Source organism: Xiphophorus couchianus, chromosome 10, assembly GCF_001444195.1.
Source record: "Xiphophorus couchianus chromosome 10, X_couchianus-1.0, whole genome shotgun sequence".
Lineage (NCBI taxonomy): Eukaryota > Metazoa > Chordata > Actinopteri > Cyprinodontiformes > Poeciliidae > Xiphophorus > Xiphophorus couchianus.
In genome coordinates, this window is record NC_040237.1 from 4,461,217 (window position 1) to 4,479,081 (window position 17,865).

Here is a 17,865-nt window from a genome sequence, read left to right on the forward strand (position 1 = left end):
TGCAATGTTTGACGACCAACAGGAGAAACACACAATTTCGGTCTTTAGGGAGAATTTCCCATGATGGATCTCAAATCTGCAGAATATCGCTGCCTAAAACACACCACCATTAGTACCAGACTGAAGAGACCCCTGCTGCACTGAAACAACACAGAAACAGCTTACGCCTATAAATAAACAATGCTCCACCTAAGTATTCATTTCAGTCCAGTGAAGTATGGTTAAAACTGTAAAATGTCTAAAAAGGCTTGATGCAAAATGACAAAAAATATGCCATCGTGGTTCTGAGGGAGTATACAGATTCAGGTCAGACTTTGAAAGAGAGATGAAAACCCGAAGCCATCTTAATAAGAAATGCTCTCCAGAGCTCGCTGGGAGAAAGATGCTGTCAAAATAAAAGGAATTGGATATCACAGGTTTAATGATTTCACTGTCAGAATGAATGATGGCGGGGTATGAAGATATGAGGGCAGGGGCGGGGGGAGCAAGTAAAAGGGGCCTGATGGTGTGAAAACTCAGTCTGACATGTTAGCAGCTTCATCCCGCCATCCTGCAACGCAGCCATCACCGCGCTCCCACTTTTGGGGGCTCGCGTTTAGATCTCTGAATGGACTGTGCATATCATATAATGGGGGAATCAAAGGCATGTGCCATCCCAGTTGAAAACCTCATCTGTCGAACTGTCTGACACGTTTCAGCTCCAGCCTACGGCCCCACGAGAGGCTGCGGGAGATGCAGAACATCCTTAACGGGTGTTGTAAGGCTGCACTTACACGCTTTCTCCCTGCATCTGAAGACACGCGGAAAGGCTAAGAGAGACTGACGCGATTTCGAGGAGCAAAGCCTCGGAGTGCCCTGTTCACTCCATTGCATGTGGGTATCCTCTGGCAAGCTCAGAGTTTGGATAAGCGCAGCTTGCCGCCAGCAGCGGAGATTAAAGTCGCGTGTTTAGATGTGGATGGCAGGGACTGGCTGGGTGGGAGCTTTTCCCCACAGGCAGGAACATATGGCAGCTAAGGTCAGGGGGGCCCTGCCACATCACAGCCCTAAAAATATCCTCTGCATTTGATGCCTTGTCACAGAGACGGTTACACAATCTGCGCCCAGAACTAACCCTTCCTATGTTCTGCCTTCGAGCGTTGCTTCACAACAATCTGGCAGAGGGATGAAAACAAAGGTCCTCCATGTCTCGGTGAGCTGAGCTGGAGATGTACGCGGAAGATAAAAAACAAAAAGTGTGCTTTTTCACGACTTCAGGCAAAGGGACCATGTATGGAAGGAAGCCACGGTGAGGGAAAAAAAATGGCTTCTCACGAGTCAAAGGCCGGATCAAAGATAAACGGTACAAAAGCAGCAGAGGAGTCCAGCACGGCGGACGATTATGTCACACCTGGGACCTACGAGCTGGAGAAAATCCTCAACCGTGTGAGCGTGGCTTACACTCGTGTCAACGAGGTCTGGCCTAACGTCTACATTGGAGATGAGTGAGTAAAAAAAAAGAGAAAACAAACACTACACAGTCTAAAAATAGAGTAGTGTGAAAAACTGGTTGACTTCCTTGATTTCCTGTTCTTTCTTTTTTGTCACACTTAAATATTTCAGATCATCAAACAAATTCAAGTGTCAAACATAACCTGAGCAAATACAAGATGCAATAAAAAACACATTTTAAACCCTCGTGGCCCCGAAGAAAAAAGCAATTGCCCCTAGACATGATGCCTAGATGGATAATTGGCAACAAGTCTTTTAAATTGCTGGAGAGGAATTTAGGCACATTGTTTTAATTCAGTAGCAACGCCAGTTACGACACCACATGTCTTAAGTCCAGACTTTGGCTAGGCTTCACTTTGACTTCATAAAAAGATATCAAAAGCTAATGGCAAGACATTTTCCTAGAAAGCAGAATTTATGGATCCATCAATTACAGAAACTGTTCAGGTTCAGAAGAGCAGCTCCTGATTATCACACTACCACCACCATGTTGGACTGTGAGGATGTTTTTTTTATGAAATGCTGTTTTAGGTTTTAAAACAGATCTAAAGAGACCCCTACTTTCCAAAAAGTTCCAAATTTGTTCCAATAGGCCACAGAAAACCACAGCAGTATTTTATTTTTTACTTGGATCTCACACATGAGTGCATTTTTGTGCTTTAGACGATTTTCTGGGCTCTTTTGTGCCAATTTGCTCTGAGACAGCTGAGACCCTCCGTTGTTTTATGCTTTCTCCCTTTGTGCATAAAGTCTCTCTGTCCTTAAAATGACTGCAACCCTTTCCCAGCTTACAAATGTCAGGCCTTGTTTCTCGTCTGTTTTTGACTTTATTTATATTATCAGATACTGATAATAGTAGGTTAAGATCTTGTAACCTACTGCATATTGTCAGAAAGGCTCTTTTTATTTCCACACAATTATCAAGTATGAACAGTACTTTTTATTGACTTCCTGCAGGGAGACTGCTATGGATAAGTGTACCCTGAAGAGGCTGGGAGTTACTCACATATTGAATGCAGCAGAAGGAACATGGAACAATGTGGACACTGGGCCTGGCTATTACAAAGACATGGATATTGTTTACTACGGTGTGGTTGCAGAAGACGTCCCGACATTTGACCTCAGCCAGCATTTCTTTCCTGCTACCAAGTTCATTCGGGAAACACTGCGAAATCCTCAGAGTAAGACAATTTTACCAGTTTCACAGAAAGGTTACTGTCTCTATCACGCTGACTTCAGTGTGCTGCACAGGCTTTCATACCTCTACGTGTTTGTTTTTCTTCTGGTTTATTATGTTACAAAAACCCCAGACTTTTATTCGGTTTTAAGTAATGGACCAGCACAAAGTAGCTCATAACTGTAGAGGAAGGTGTTCAAAATTGTTCACTAAAACTGGGGTGGAGGTTCAGGTTGCAGCAGGACAAAACCTACAGCGGCAAGCTATAGATAAAAATTAATCCATGATAGAAATGTAACTGAGAATCTACCCAAGACTTTAAGATTGACAATCCCAAATGTATGTTAATAAAACTTTCCCTTTCACTTTACAATTATGAACTTCTTGGTGTTGCTCTATTACATAAAATCCCCAACAAAATGTATTCAAATTTTTTGGTCGATTGTGGGACAAAATTTCAAGAAGCACTTTTTCACGGGACTGAATATGTAAAGAATAAACAACATAATCCAATCAATAGCTCACAGGCATTTACATTGTCCCTCATTTTATTGTCTTAAATGTAAATTCTGCTGGTTGTGCGCGCTTGCTGTTATTTTACTATTCACCTACCACTTCTGAAGAAAATAAAGTGTTTCATGATTTATCTCCAGATAAACTGCTGGTTCATTGTGTGATGGGAAGGAGTCGGTCCGCCACCCTCTTTCTCGCCTACCTGATGATCTACGAGAACATGACAATTGTGGACGCCATTGAGCACGTAAAGGGACACCGACGGATCATCCCTAACTGGGGCTTCCTGAAGCAGCTGAGGGAACTAGACCAACAGCTCCTGGAGGAAAGAGGAGGTTTATAAATATAAGAGTCAAATAAAGTCAAGTAAACTTGATAATTGTAGAAGGATTTTTTAAAAAAAAGAAAATGTACGTTTTTCACGTCTTTGAATATGAATAAGAAAAACACAACTTTTGGAAAAACAAGCCTTAATACCAATTTAAATATTCACTGTGTGGCCTTGAAAAGACAGTTCACAACTTTTGGTTTCATTGTTCTGGTCTGGATAGCGCCTTGATACGTTTTTAAAAGAGAAATCCAAGCTGTGTTTCACATAAAAGGAGAACAATCAAGTACATGGTCAATCATAATTTATTCTTATGCTAAAATGTACAGCATTTTAAGTGACTGACAAAAGGAGAAAAGTCATAAATACAAGAATGTCATTCTGTTCGATTTGAGTGCACATAGCCAGATATTTCCCCCCGTTCTTACCAGCAACTCTGTACAGGTACAAAGGCTACAAAAGAGCAATATTAACAAAAACACAAGTACAAGTTGCGTTTTACATGCAATCCATTAGCTTAGTTTGGTCTATTCACAGGCTCTATTCTTCTACAATTCGGTAAAATATAAATCCAATGTTTTATAAAGATAGAAAACAAATCTACACATGGAATGAAAACGTAGCTTTAAAGGCATTATGTAAAATATCAACTTTGGACTAAATTTATATCATCTTTATTGTCATTTCATCATTATAATCATTTAGTTCTTTTTAAATTCTGCCACACTTCGGGACACTTTGAAATGTTTTAGAATTTTTTTTTCTTTTTCAGGGTACAAACACTGAGATATGCTTTGTTATTTTCTGACAGAAATCAGTCTGTTTTATTAAACAGAAAGCTGCCTTGAGGAGATCTGTTACAAAAGGCTTCAGAATTATACATACATCGCAATAAAACCTCTCAAACCAAACAGAAAAACAGAAGACTAAAGTTTACATTTTTTTACATTATTAGATTTAATAAAATATAGTTTCATCTTTCTCCCTGTGAAGGGAAACCTAATAAAGGCCATATATTTTTTTAAATGGCTTGCTATTAAGCACAACACTTGTACAGTACTACTCAATGCACTGTCACTAACAGAGACTGAAGCATGCGTTTTATCACTTTACAAAATAAGTACAATAATTTAAATATACAAAGGCATGAGTATAGTACAAACTAATTGTCAGCACTGTTAGACAGGTACACTGAACAGCCACTATTTCCACTTGCAGCAGGCGCATTAAATGGCTTCATTTGAGGCTGCTACACTGATGAAACTTCTACGACTGAGCTCCGAACCCGCCTGGCCTAAAGACACATCAGAGACACTAACACTAATTAAATAGATTTTCATCTTAATGATGTAAGGCTTCCCATCTGGAGGAACAAAAATACTTTTTAACGTTAGCTTTAAAAGTTACCTCACGGATGAAAGTTTTTGCATTCTTTACAAGTGCTGCTGCTGGTTTTTTTTAAGTAACAAACATAAGAAAAACAAAAACAAAAAGACACCAAAAACAAAACAAGAAGAAGAAGAAAGCAAGGCCTAATCAGTGCATCTTTAAAAACAGCCAAATGCACAGGAGAAGAAGCAGCTCTGTCCTGCGGAGAGTTACCGCCTGATTAAGGGACCTTTCAGGGACTGCTTGGACATGCCCGTGTTCATGTAACCATGGTGACCAGCTGGAGGGTACACCATGTTGCCATGTGGCGGAGCCTGCATGGACTGCTGGGGGTATGGCTGCGTTCCCATCATGCCCATCTGCATAGAGTACTGGGGTGACTGGTTCATATAGGCGTGGTTGCCAGGGTAGCCACTGTTCATCATGGGCTGGCTCATGCCATAGCCGTTCATGGCGTTGAGGGAGGGCATGTTCATTGAATTGACATTGTAGCCCGGCGCTGGCATAATGTTCATGCTCATGTTCATGCGCGGCATGGCGGCCAGGGTCCTGGACGGCGCCTGCATGGCGACGGCCTGCGGCGGTCGGGCGTACATCTGCTGCTGGTGGTTGTGGGACAGCGGCGCCGACTTGGAGCGCGCCGAGACGTGGCTCTTCGACGGCATGTGGGGCACGTGGGGCACGCGCTGCGAGCGAGAGATGCCCATGTTGGGCTGCAGCATCATGGATGATGGGGAGCTCAGATTTGGGGGCGGGGTCATGGTGGCCTGCACCTGCGGGTTGGGGACTCTGTGAGGATTCTGGGGTAAGGATACCAAGCTGGAGTGCTGCGATGACAGCGAAGGATTGTTTGCGTACGACGTGATAGGGTGTGGGGCTGCGTGGTTGAACGGATTGGAGTGCGGGTGGTCGATGAAAGTGTTGGTGAACTGCTGCAGCTTGGCTAGGCTGAGGCCCGACGACTGGGGGTAATGCCCGCTGCCATACTCCCCCTGAGGGTTGATTCTCTCATAGAGGGCAAAGTTGGGGTTGCCAGACTCGGGGATGTCCGCCAGCTGCATGGTGGTGGTGAAGTTGGGAGGGATGGAGCACTGGGCCATGGGCGGCGGCTGTTGCTGGCTGTGGAGGGCGTGCTGAGTGTGCTGATTGTGCTGGCTGAGCTGATTGTGCTGCGGGTGGTGATTGTGGTGGTGGCTGTGCTGGCTGTGTTGACTGAGCTGATTGTGTGGGGCGTGCTGATTGTGTTGGCTGTGCTGATTGTGTGGCGGGCCATGCCTGCTGTGTTGACTGTGTTGGCTGCGCTGGCTGTGTTGGCTGTGCTGGGAGTTACTGGGGGGCCTCTCCACCACCACGCAGCCCTGTGGCGACTTGACGCCGCAGTGTGGCGGCGAGCTCAGGCTATTCTGCTGAATCATCCCGCAGCCACCAGGGTTGACGGCTGCCATTTGCTGGCTCACGGCGCAGCTGCTAGGGGGGATGGTGCCGTACGAGCAGCTGTTCTGGGAGGGGCCCGTGCCACAGATGCTGCCCCCCATGGTGGAGTCATAGCTGCTGGGATTCTCGTAATTCTCCGTGGTGCTCTCAATGCTCCCTAGGTCGCTGAATCCGCTGTCCACAACCTGCTGTGAGTGATCTGACACCGATGGCACGTCCATCATGGGGCTGGTCTCCATATTGTGGAGCGAGGGCACCGATATGGCGCTGTGGTCTGGGCTTATCTGTGTGTAGCCGCTCTCCAGGATGGAGACAGCCGGGCTGCTGACGGAGCGTACAGACTGGCTGGGATGGGACTGCGCGGAGGAGAGGGGGCTGCTGTGGTCCGACTGAGGGCAGTCGTCAAGCGGAGTGAGCTGAGGGCTTTGCGCCACGTGGGCGTAGGTCTGCAGATTCCTGCAGGGTTCTTGGCTCTCGGCGCAGTCCTGGAACACCGTCTCTCCCTCGCTTTCCTGCGTCAGCGACTGAACAGCTTGGACCGTCTCTGAGTCAAACTCTGTGCAGACGGGGGGATTCTCTCTCAGCACGGGGCTGAGCGCGGACCTTCCTACGGGTGGAAGAGGTGGGTGGTTTGGACCAGGGCTGGGCGCGCTTTCCTCCTCAGATTCAGAGTCTGCTGGGTTATCAGAGTCTGGTGGAGCTATGGAAGCGACCGCTACTGCTGCAGGAGGTGAAGTTTCTGCCATAGTTTCTGGCGTTGCATCCTGTAGTTTTTCTCCAGCACTAACCGGTACCTCTTCATTGCAGGATTCTTTGGAGACCTGCTGACTTAGTTCAGAGCTGTCATCTTCTTTTGGATCTAAAAAAGCCTGAGTGACATTTGGTGCGTCTTTCGAACTTTGCTCTGATTCTTCTGTGCCGCCCTCAGGCGCCTCCTTCTTGCTGTGACGTTCATCTTCATCATCAGCATTCTGATCCTCTATCCGAGCTCTCTGCTCCTCCTCGTAACTTTCTTCGTTGCTGTTCTCTGGTGATGCAGCCCTCTCAGAACTGTCCTCCATGTCTTTGGCTGGAGAGTCAGGATCATGACCGCTATCCTGCTTGTCATCCCCTGGCGGTTCCGGTGAGTCAGTTCTGTCCTCAGGCTGCGGGGAGGGAGCCTCAATAGAAAGAGCAGGTGAACACGCTGGCGAAGCAACTGGTGACCCTTCAGGGGAGCTTGAAGTCTGGGAGCCATGATCAGCAGGACTTGGGGGCTCTGAGTGGAGCCGCTCCTGCATTAAATCTGGACTGTCCAAGGATCCTCCTGCTTTTGTGTCCTCGTCGCCGCTGAATGACTCCTGGTGCGGTATGTGTTTTGTTTCCTCAGTGCGAATGTGGTGCTGCTCTGCCTCCATGGGTGTTTCCGGTGGCGTGTAGAGATTCAGCTTGAAGCTGTTCTTGAGCCTCCATTTAGGAGGACCGCGTTTGACCCCCTTGGGCCAGCCTTTCTTCCGTTTCACTGGACGGGGTCTGCTGGATCTCTTTGAAACCAGTTCAGGTCCTGCAAATAAAAAAAAACAAACACATCAAAGACATTCCATCCAGGCAGAACAAGATGTTTTATGTGGAGATGGGGACAATTTTTTTTTTTTTTTACTCCTCCAGGGGGTCTTTTGTGGGCTCTAGTGTCCCTTATATGATAGTAGGCTGACAGGAAACGGGGAAGGAGAGGGGGGAAGACATGCGGCAAATGTCGTCGGGTCCGGGAGTCGAACCCACGACGGCTGCGTCGAGGACTCAAGGCCTCCAAATATGGGTCGCGCTAACCCCTACGCCACCACGGCACGCCCCAAGATGGGGACAATTTTGTTGGCAAGTTTTGTCAATAGTTTTCAAATGTCTTCATCTTCCATTGCAATAGCTTAATTAAGGGTTTTAGGTTTAAAGGCCAGCTTTTTAAAATTAATTTAAGACCTTAATTTTAGGTACATGCATGAATTTAAGACATTTTAAAGACTTTTTCTGAAACTACAAAAATATGAAATTCTAACCTCTAACAGATCGGCAACAAAATTGTCCACATTTGTAAAGAATGATTTTTAAGTAGATGCAAATACCTTCATTCCAGCGCTCAAGATTGTCTTTGTGTGTATTTTTTTCTAGCCTTGGACGGCCTCTTCGCCGTTTCAATGGTAAAGCTGATATCTTGTACTTTTGAATCTCTTCCTCCTCCTCATCATCATCGTCTTCATCATCCTCCATCTCTCTCATCCTGGAGGTGTGCTCCAACCGGGGCATTGGACGCTCATCCTCCGAGTTGTCAAATGGTTCGTTCAAAACCTCGGTCGTCTCAGAGATTGTTTCTGTCGTTACGCTGCTGTTGATTCGCTTCCTTTTACGCCCTCGCTTCTTAAGAACCACTGAGCTCTGAAAGATAAACAAACCAAACATCATAAATATAAAAGCTGAGTAAAATTGTTTTATTTCATTTGGAGCTAAAATTAACGTGAGCTTCCAGACTAAATGTTGTGAAGTAGAAGGATTGAACAGTGTTCTGTAAAATTTTCAAAGTTTGAGATATTGTTTTATCACCTAACTCTGCTTATTGCCAACCTGTCTTGCATGTTCATTTGCTAATCTTCTCTACCAAACACAGGAGGCTCTTACTACAGGTGGATTTATACAGAAATTAAATTACACAAGTAGGGTCTATTTATTGAACCAGATTTTATGTATGGGTGTCGGAATAAAATGGACTGAATACAAATCCACATCATACTTTAAAACTTCATTTTCATTCTGCTTCATAGTTATGCACTACTTTATGTTGGTGTATAACATAAAATTCAATTAAAATACATTTACATTTGTGGGTTTAATGTGGGAAAATATAAGTAGACTTCAAGGGGTTTAAATTTATTTTGAAAGGTAATTTAAGAAACATAAAAATCTTCAGCTGTATTTCAGATTGCGTGATTAAAGTCACTGCAACTGCAGTTTTCCAAATGTTGTATTTTTAGAAGAATGATAAAAGTCACCAAATTCAATATAAAGTAGACATTAAAAGCATTACAATGACATTAAAATCTGTTAACTGAGAAAATAGTTCTATTTGTGAGAGTTATTGCAAGTCCAGCTCCTATTCTTTAGTTTCCAAGCATGCCACTGAAAATTCTATTTTAAGAGCCACAGAGCAATTTCCTTTCACCCTTCACCTTACTCTGCAAAAAAAACAGTGTTGCCCTATCCCATTAGAAATGTTAGGTAAAGGGCTAAGAATGACAGTTGAGGAGTGAAATGAGATCCAGAGTGAAAAGCAATGCAGCACAGTGTGGAAAACCACAAATGAGAAAGTCAAGAGTAAGCAGACCACAGTCTATATTTTACATTCTTCAGTTGTTTCCCACTGACTTGCCTGCGACTCTTCTTCAAAACCCCTTTCACAAGCAGAATGTGAAATCAATACTGTAACTAAGGCACTAAATAAACTCAGCCGGCCAGTATCAGGGTATTGAACAGATTTTCTGGTTCGGTGTAATATTATCTGTGGCACAAGGGGGCAGTGCCTTATAGAAAGAACAGATGTGAGGAGCAACAGAAGAGGGCGGTAAATTAACCATGACCGCTGACAATAGAACAAGGTTTAGCCTGCAAAGTCTCGACACCAGCAGTGAAAACACAATCCATTATCTACTGCTGCAGGCACACACGGGAGGCTCCACAAGACAGGATGGAGCTACTGGAGCCTGAGCACACTTTATGAGTAATTATTAAAACTTGTATCACATGCAAGTAAACAAGATGCTCTTTAATGAGGGGAAATATCTAGCTAAAGACTTATCAATGTGGTAATCATGTGGAGGACAGATCAAACTGTAAAAGTCACCTTTCTCTTGGGTGAAAGCAATTCGTGAGCTTTTGTCAGGATGGGTGGTGAGCCATCGGAGTCGTCGTCAGCGTCGCTCACAACCTCTGGTCGCTGGACACGCCTGGACCACGGAGGGGCCGGCCGGCGCTCGTAGGTCCTGTAGGGAATCTTGCAGTGGACCTTGGTGAGAGGTTGCCTGCTTCCATGAGTCATCATGTAGCCCTCCCTCTCCTCCTTCTCCCAGCAGCTGGCCTGCTCCTTCAGCCGCTCGGCCTGGTAATTAAACGGACAAGATGCATTATCTCTGGGAAAGGAGCGTGCACGGATAAAGAAAAAAAAAGAGAAAGAAAAACATCTGAGCAACGAGGCTAATGGGAAAACAAGAGATTTGAATTAACATCATGACAAATGAATCATTGCGTATTTCTTCCAGATAATATGAGCAGCATCCTGATTGGATGTCTGCCCATCAGGATGAAAACATTTCCGTAAAGCAACCGTAGAGAGATTGCATTTCATGGTTTATTCAGTACTATCAATTATATGATGATTTAGGGGTAATTTTGCACAACATTAGATGCCTGCTGAAAGTCAAAGTGAATTTCTCATTATTGGCCTCAATTTAAACTCCTCAGCCAATCTAACATGCATCTGCTAAAAGCATTTCAGGTACATGGAGACAAATAACTACTGCTCAATAAAACATTAATTTACTTTAATATGATTCTGTTCAAAATTGAAAAACCTATTGCATAAATTCATTACACATAGTTGCTGAAAAGCAATGTCAATAATATAGATGGAAAGTTGAGTGGAAGGAAGAAAAAGTTAGAAAAAGAAAGGACATGAATCGTAACTGTCAAGATGTGAAATTTGACAATATGTAAATAATCATAAGATTTCCCTTTCTGAACAGATTTAATAAAATAAACTATATTTTTTGATGACATTCTAACTTTTTGAGGTGTACATGCATTTTTTTCACTTGAACTCAGAAACCTACATCCATCTCTGCCTCCCTTTCTTCCTCAGACAGGACAGCGTTCAGAGTGGTGGAGGGAGTCCAGCGCAGGGAGTCCGGGTCCACCTCATTCTTGCGCGGGTTAGCCCTCAGCCTCTCCATGTGCCTCTGAATCAGCCTCTCTCTTCTGACCAACACAGTCCTATAACACAGAGGAGCAGAGCGCATGAATTAAGAGTCAGAGTGGAGAGAGAAGCGAGGTGGGGGGATGTGCAGTTAAACACAAGCACAAAGACAAGCTCTTCGGGACCGCAGGTGCTCCATGTCCTTGGGGGTACTTAACCTGACTTACTTCTGTCAATATTCAGCAGCATTAATGGATATGCTGTTAAAAATACTCCCTGGCCTGGATAAGTCAGACGGCGTGCAGAAGCGGCAACTGAAGGAGAGAGTGGCTGTGAAACTGACCTGCCGTCCCGTCTGTCAATCATGCCAAGCTGCTGGAGAGTGGCGGCGATGTCATGTGGACACATCCCAGTGGCCCTGCTGATTCCTTTAACGCTGATGTGTTTATCTGGGTGCTTATAAAGGTGCTCCAGCATGACACTTTTCCAATATGCCAGGTAGGATAAGCGACCCAGTTCTGACAGCGGCTTCTCTGGGGAGCCAGCTTGTCCTTCTTGTCTGGTGAGGAGGTAACCTAAAAAGACACGAATCAAACACACACACACAAGGAAAAAAATGCTTTAGTCAAGCTAAATAGTGCTGGGTAGTTTCCTTAGATATTCAATGAGGTCAGAATGTGACAAAGAAGTCGCCGTTGTATGTCGTCAGCCACTGTTAGCAAGCTACGATGGAGGCTGAAAGTTTTGTTGACTTACAAGCCCAGATTTAAGTGAATCTTAACAAGATTGTATTTCATATACCAAACAAAGTCAAATATAACTGTGAAGCTGAAAGAAAATTTTTAAAAATCTGAAAAGTGTGGCATGCTTTTACATTCAACCCACTTTAACGGGGTATTAAATAAAATCTAATGCCACCATTTAGGTAAGCAGAGCTAAGCGGTGTCAAAATAAAACAAGATCCTTGCCTAATTGTATGCCAAAGAAAGGCCTGATTGATTGAAAACAATGACCTGTTTACATATGAGGTTGTAATTATGTGTTTGTGACATGTGAATCTTGAGTTAGTCCTTTTCTTTAAATCATTAGAAATTAGAAGTTAGTTCATTGGGCTTTGGGGGTGTGTAATTGACAGTAGAAACTAGAAGGTCGTTTTTGGGACTTGTAAAGTAATTACCATATTAAATTCACAATTATGCGCTATTGTGTTGCTCTATCACATGCAATCCAAATACAATATCTAAACGTTTCTGGTTGTAACGCAACAAAATGCGGAAAAAGCTTACGGGATATGAGTACTTTAGCCTGGCACTATAAAGGAGCCAAACAGAGAAGCAACTGAATGTCATTGCTCACATGACTGCACTAAGGATAGATAATGAACAAGAAAAAATCTAATATGTATGCGAGTGTAATTAGTTTCATGGCCGCCCTGTAAAGGGTCATCCATTACGAGAGACATGAAATTAATTAATGCCTTTTAACGGCACCCACTTCTGAGAGCCAAACAAGCACATCTAATGGCAGAACAGTGAACATATAATAATATTTCACTGATTGTGAAAATATTTATAACTAAAGCTAAGATAATGAGCCTTTGATTGCAATGAATATAGTAATGAAATTAAACGAGAAAAACATTTCCTGCTCTTTTCTGTTCTGAGTTCAAAGAAAATATTTTCCGAGCAAACACGTAATTTTGGAGCTACCTGTGAAAATGTGTTCCTCCAAAACAATCCAATATAACAGAAAATCTTAATCTAAACAACTTCCAGCACCAAAGCTACATTTTCCAATAAAGCCTTCAAAGAGCTCAGAACTCAGCTGCGTTCAATCTCCCTTAATCCCCGTCTTTGTTATCTGCTCACTCTCAATATCACAGATCCTCTCGCATCTCTGTGTTTCAATGGCTCCCAAAAGTGAACAGGAAATCAAATGCTCCATTACTGCCCACCCTCCCTGCGCTCGTCCCCTGTTTTTCCCCCCCCTTTCTTACACAAACAAAGTCAACAATTCTTGAATTTTTTTACAATTATTTTTTAAAAATGCCTATACGGACAAAAAAAAAAACTGCCAGGCCAAACACAGAAATCCACTCAAGGCAGCAACTGTTTTCTTAAGTGGACCGCAGAGCTATAAATATTGTATGTGCTGCATTTACTACCACTCAAACATAAAAGCAGCATCTACACCTTGTCACAAGTCAACAAGAGAGAATTGGGGGCTGTTATTTTGTATAGAAATAGCCGTTTAGGTGAAAACACTACTAGGGATCAAATAACAAAAGCAGCCATAATATTGTTTTTCGCTCCTAATCATGTGTGATTGCCTAAGCACTGCACATGAATGCTCTTGATTAGACCCTTTCAAAGCCTTAACAAAATAACAGCACCTTGCCACAAGCTACAAATCCCTCTTTTAGTCTAAAATTATTTGTAAAGACCATTAAAATAGGTGAAATTGTGTTTCTGGTGGTCCAAAAACAAGCATTAAAGAACTTACTGAAATCAATGAGGAACCTTCCAAATCCTTGCCTTTGGTACTGAGGCATAATCATTATGCAGGAGACATTGTACTTCTGCTGGCAAAGCTTTTCCTGAGGGAAGGAGAAACAGATCAAGTATGTCAGAGCTCTGCTGAAGCTGGCAATTTACTGCACCTGCCACTGTCCTTGTCTTTACACACAAAACACACACTCACACACATAATGGCTTTCAATTTAAGAGCACGGCTGAGTGAGAAATTAGGTACGTAACTGATGATTATCAGTAAATCAGCTTGATGAGAGAATCTGTTATTTAGCAAGTCAGAGTTGTTCGGCAAAGCCAAAATTATTAGAAATATACTTCAAATCCTCCAAAATCAGTTTAAAAACTAATTTCCATGCTGAAAAAGCAGACTTATTGCACTGAGGTCTTTTTGTAATCGTTTAAAAAATGAAGTGCCGTAATCCGTAGTTTCCCATAAAATCACCCTGTAATCCATACCTTGGAGAAATAGCCCACAAGATGACAGCCTTTCTCATCATTCTTCGTAAGTATGTAGAAGAGGAAAGGCTCCACATCATAATACAAGGTCTTGTGATCCAGGAAAAGCTTGGCTAACAGGCAGAGGTTTTGGCAGAAGAGTTTGCTGACATTTCCATCAACCTAAACACGGAAAAACAGAGAAGAGAGAGAAAGAAAGAAAGCAAGGGGACAGTGTTTAAGCAGCTTGTATATTTCCCCCTGCTCATTCCTGACCTCATTCATTGGTGAAATCTCATGCTGTACACAGTTGCTGCTCTGCTGCCATAAAGGAGAGCTGACCTCAAACACGGAAAGGTTGTCCTTTCTGTAGATTTCGGTGGCGGGAGGGTGAAACCACCCGCACTTCTTTGTGTGTCTCTGGAGAATGTTTTTGCTTCTCATATACTTCAGGCAGAACTCACACAGATAAAGCTTTTGTAATCTGTTGGAGACAATATTTAAAGCTGACGTTTAGACTTCTAGTATGATAGGTATTTGCAACAAAACCGAAAAAAGAAGGAAACTTATGAAGTAAAAATAAACATCACCTTGAATATTCAGGCGGGTACGGTGACGAGTACCAGGTCTGGATCTCGTACTTCCCGAATTCTATGACAGCGGGACGCCGGACGAAGTCTGTGTTCGTTAGAGAGCCAGTTTTCTATGAGAGATGAAGAAATGCTTAGCGACTCAAATCATTTAAAGTTACATTGCTTCTTATCATCAGTAAATGTTGTTATATTGAAATAAATTCAGTTTAAGCTTCCCGTGAGGGAACAACAGATACATCAAGATACATGGGAACAAGATGGGTCTCTTAAACACAGTAAGAGCAGTTTTATGGTTGTCAAATCAGTCATTCTGTTAGTTTGAACATGTGTCTGCTTTTCTATCATCCAACTGGGAAATGTTATGCATATGATCATTTCAGTCAAACCATAACAGATTTTGTTGCGTATACCAATTTAAATAACAACCATAGAAAGCGGAATCATAACAAATTACACGTAACATAGTTTTTACAAACTAGTTTAACTACAAACTAAAATCTACAAACTAAAAAACTACAAACTAGTTTTTACAAACTAGTTTTCTAGAACCAAACTTTCAAAGTTCTCTGTCCTTTTTAGCCAATTTTTAGCCCCTGGAATGTTCTGTCTATTTTTGCTCATATTTAAAGTACAGAAACAGTCTCTGTAAGTTTACAGAAACTATTTCAGAGGTAAAGCTTTACATACAGATATGGATAGATGAATAATACAGGTGGCTGCAGCTCTCATAAAAAATGGGATAAGTGATTGTGTGGGTGGGTTACCAGCCTCTCCTTGCTTTATCCCTGTACTTTGCTGACATGCAAAGCTATGTAGAAATCTCAAATCGCAACATTCCTCACACTTATCCCATTTCTCACCTGAGCAGCAAGTTCCTGGACACGAGTGAAATTCTCAATGTCTTCCTCCGAGACGTGATCTCTGGACATGGCCGCCAAGTCCGCTTGGGCCTCCTGCTTCACATGCAGCTTGCTGAGGTGGCCTGTCACAGGCACAATAAGAAATCAACACCAATGCATCAAACACCAGGCAGTTTAAAGCAGCAGCAGCTGAATAATTTCATAAATGCATTCTATGCAAATGTTCTTATACTGTGAGTACTGCTGCTGAGTCTCTGAGGAATTTCATAATGTATCATCTTTGCATGTTTGTATTAAAATCCCTAATGTAATGAAGTGAAACTAAATCACTCTAATTGCATAACCGCTTTCATGTGCTTAGTCATCCACCAAGACAGTTTCCCATGAATTAAGAAGCCGATGCAGTGAGGGGAGCGAGTGTCGACATGAAAAGCAACTGATGTTGGAAAGCAGGCAGTAATTTTATGAAAGACATCAACAACATGACTTAACCACCAAAACAAAAACCCATTAGGAGTGGAAGTGAAGTGTCATCAGCATATTTATGGATATACAGTACCTTGCACATGTGTTTATACTCTGAACGTCTGGACAAGTTGATGAAGTTACAACCACAAACTTAAACGCTTTTAATATGATTTTAGTGACATATCAGCACAAAATAGTGCATAATTGTGAGCAGAAATGAAAAGGGTGCATGGCTCTCACACCCTTTTACAAGTAAAAATCAAAAACATTTTGACAATTGTGGCATGCATTTGTATTTACCGCCACTCTAATCTGTTGATGCAGGAATTGAATCCAGTTGAACCATTTGCCTTCAGATGTTCCCAAATTAGCCTTATTCAGCCTAGTATCTGGAAATGGAAAGAGAATACCAAACTGCATTTTTACTACCCAAACTGTCTGAGTGGGCAAAGTGAGAATTAATCAGAGAAGCAGCCAAGAGGTCCATGGTAACTCTGGAGGACTAGAAATCCAATCTGTTGACAGGACATCTATTAGTTGTACTTTCCACAAATTTGTCTTTAATGAAAGAGTGGCAAGGAGAAAATAGTTGTTCAATGAAAAGTATAACACGTCCAACACTAAAGAGGACTCAAGTGATTTGCTTAGAAGAGACCAAATTTTACTTTTTGGCCTTCAGTTGCTTTTCCTCAGTAGAGACAGAAAAGCTGGTCAGAGTTGATAGGCAATCCTGGAAAAAAAAACCTTTAGAGGCTGCAAAAGGTTTGCGTTCCACCAGGACAACAACCCTAAACACAGAGCTGGACAGAGCTGAAATAGGATTTAGACTGAAAATCTGTGGCAAAACTTCACAATTTAAGTTCAAAGACCTTACTCTTCTATTTTGGCTTTTCCCTTTAGGACTCCATTTAGTCCTACCCTCACACTAACTAACTTCATGTCTTCTTTCAGCACATCCATAAATTCCTCTTGACCTCCCAGCCTGTGGTTCCCTCCTCAGCATCCTTCTACTGATATAAATATTGTGTCTCCTCTGCACATGTCCAAACCATCTGGCCTCTCTGATTTTATCTCTAAAACATCTAACTTGAGCTGTCTGTCCAATGTACTCAATCCTGATTCTATCCATCCTTGTCACTCGCACAGACAGCCTCAACATCATGAGCTCTGAAACCTCCAGTTCTGCCTCTTTTCTTTTCCTCATAGGAACTGTTTCACTCATCTGCAAACATCACATCCCATGGAGACTCCACTCTAAGCTCAACTGTCTTCCTGTCCATCACCAAAGCAAACAAGATAGAGCTTAGAGCTGACCTTTGATGAAGTCCTACCTCCACCTTGAACTCCTCCATCACTCCTACAGAACATCTCACTGCTGTCTCACAGCTCTCATACATGTCCTACAGCACAGCTGTTCTCAGATGGTCTTGACTTAAACTGACAGAACATGACCTATTTTGCATTTAGTCTGTGGATGTGCAAAGCTAGTAGAGTCATAACCCAACAATCCTGCAGTTGTAATAGTAGCAAAACTTAGTTCTACAAAGTATATATTTAAAGGTGATTACAAATGCACACCAAACATTAAAAAAAAGGGTGAGAACTAGTCGTCCCTTTAGATTAATGCTTCATATTGCTCTATCACAAAAAAAACACAAACCCCAATGATGGTTTAAAGTTTGCGGTTGTACTGACAAAATGTGAAAAAAC

General features: G+C 42.7%; 2 protein-coding genes across 5 annotated transcripts in view; one reads left to right on the forward strand and one right to left on the reverse strand.

The window, feature by feature from the left end:
- The first annotated feature begins 1,095 nt into the window (after positions 1-1,095).
- On the forward strand, positions 1,096-3,557 carry dusp29 (dual specificity phosphatase 29). The gene is made up of 3 exons (XM_028030025.1): positions 1,096-1,484; positions 2,449-2,672; positions 3,322-3,557. Exons 1-3 carry the CDS (start codon positions 1,273-1,275, stop codon positions 3,522-3,524), a joined length of 639 nt encoding a protein of 212 aa, XP_027885826.1. The 5' UTR covers positions 1,096-1,272; the 3' UTR covers positions 3,525-3,557.
- Positions 3,558-3,796: 239 nt separating this feature from the next.
- kat6b (K(lysine) acetyltransferase 6B) overlaps positions 3,797-17,865 on the reverse strand; it is a 30,568-nt gene continuing 16,499 nt past the window's right edge. For all 4 annotated transcript variants that reach the window (XM_028030017.1, XM_028030020.1, XM_028030018.1 and 1 more), the window contains exons 8-17: positions 15,688-15,809; positions 14,825-14,937; positions 14,577-14,718; positions 14,256-14,417; positions 13,771-13,864; positions 11,612-11,843; positions 11,186-11,345; positions 10,201-10,455; positions 8,432-8,741; positions 3,797-7,875 (exon numbers count right to left, since the gene is read on the reverse strand). In XM_028030017.1, the coding sequence (XP_027885818.1) occupies positions 5,108-7,875; positions 8,432-8,741; positions 10,201-10,455; positions 11,186-11,345; positions 11,612-11,843; positions 13,771-13,864; positions 14,256-14,417; positions 14,577-14,718; positions 14,825-14,937; positions 15,688-15,809 (4,358 nt within the window). In that variant the 3' untranslated portion in view covers positions 3,797-5,107. The remainder of the gene's footprint in view (positions 7,876-8,431; positions 8,742-10,200; positions 10,456-11,185; positions 11,346-11,611; positions 11,844-13,770; positions 13,865-14,255; positions 14,418-14,576; positions 14,719-14,824; positions 14,938-15,687; positions 15,810-17,865) is intronic.

Coding starts and splice junctions, on each gene's coding strand:
- dusp29 (XM_028030025.1), top strand. CDS start 1,273: ATGGAAGGAAGCCACGGTGAGGGAAAAAAAATGGCTTCTCACGAGTCA. Junction 1,485..2,448: donor AACGTCTACATTGGAGATGA/GTGAGTAAAAAA, acceptor GACTTCCTGCAG/GGAGACTGCTATGGATAAGT. Junction 2,673..3,321: donor AACACTGCGAAATCCTCAGA/GTAAGACAATTT, acceptor ATTTATCTCCAG/ATAAACTGCTGGTTCATTGT.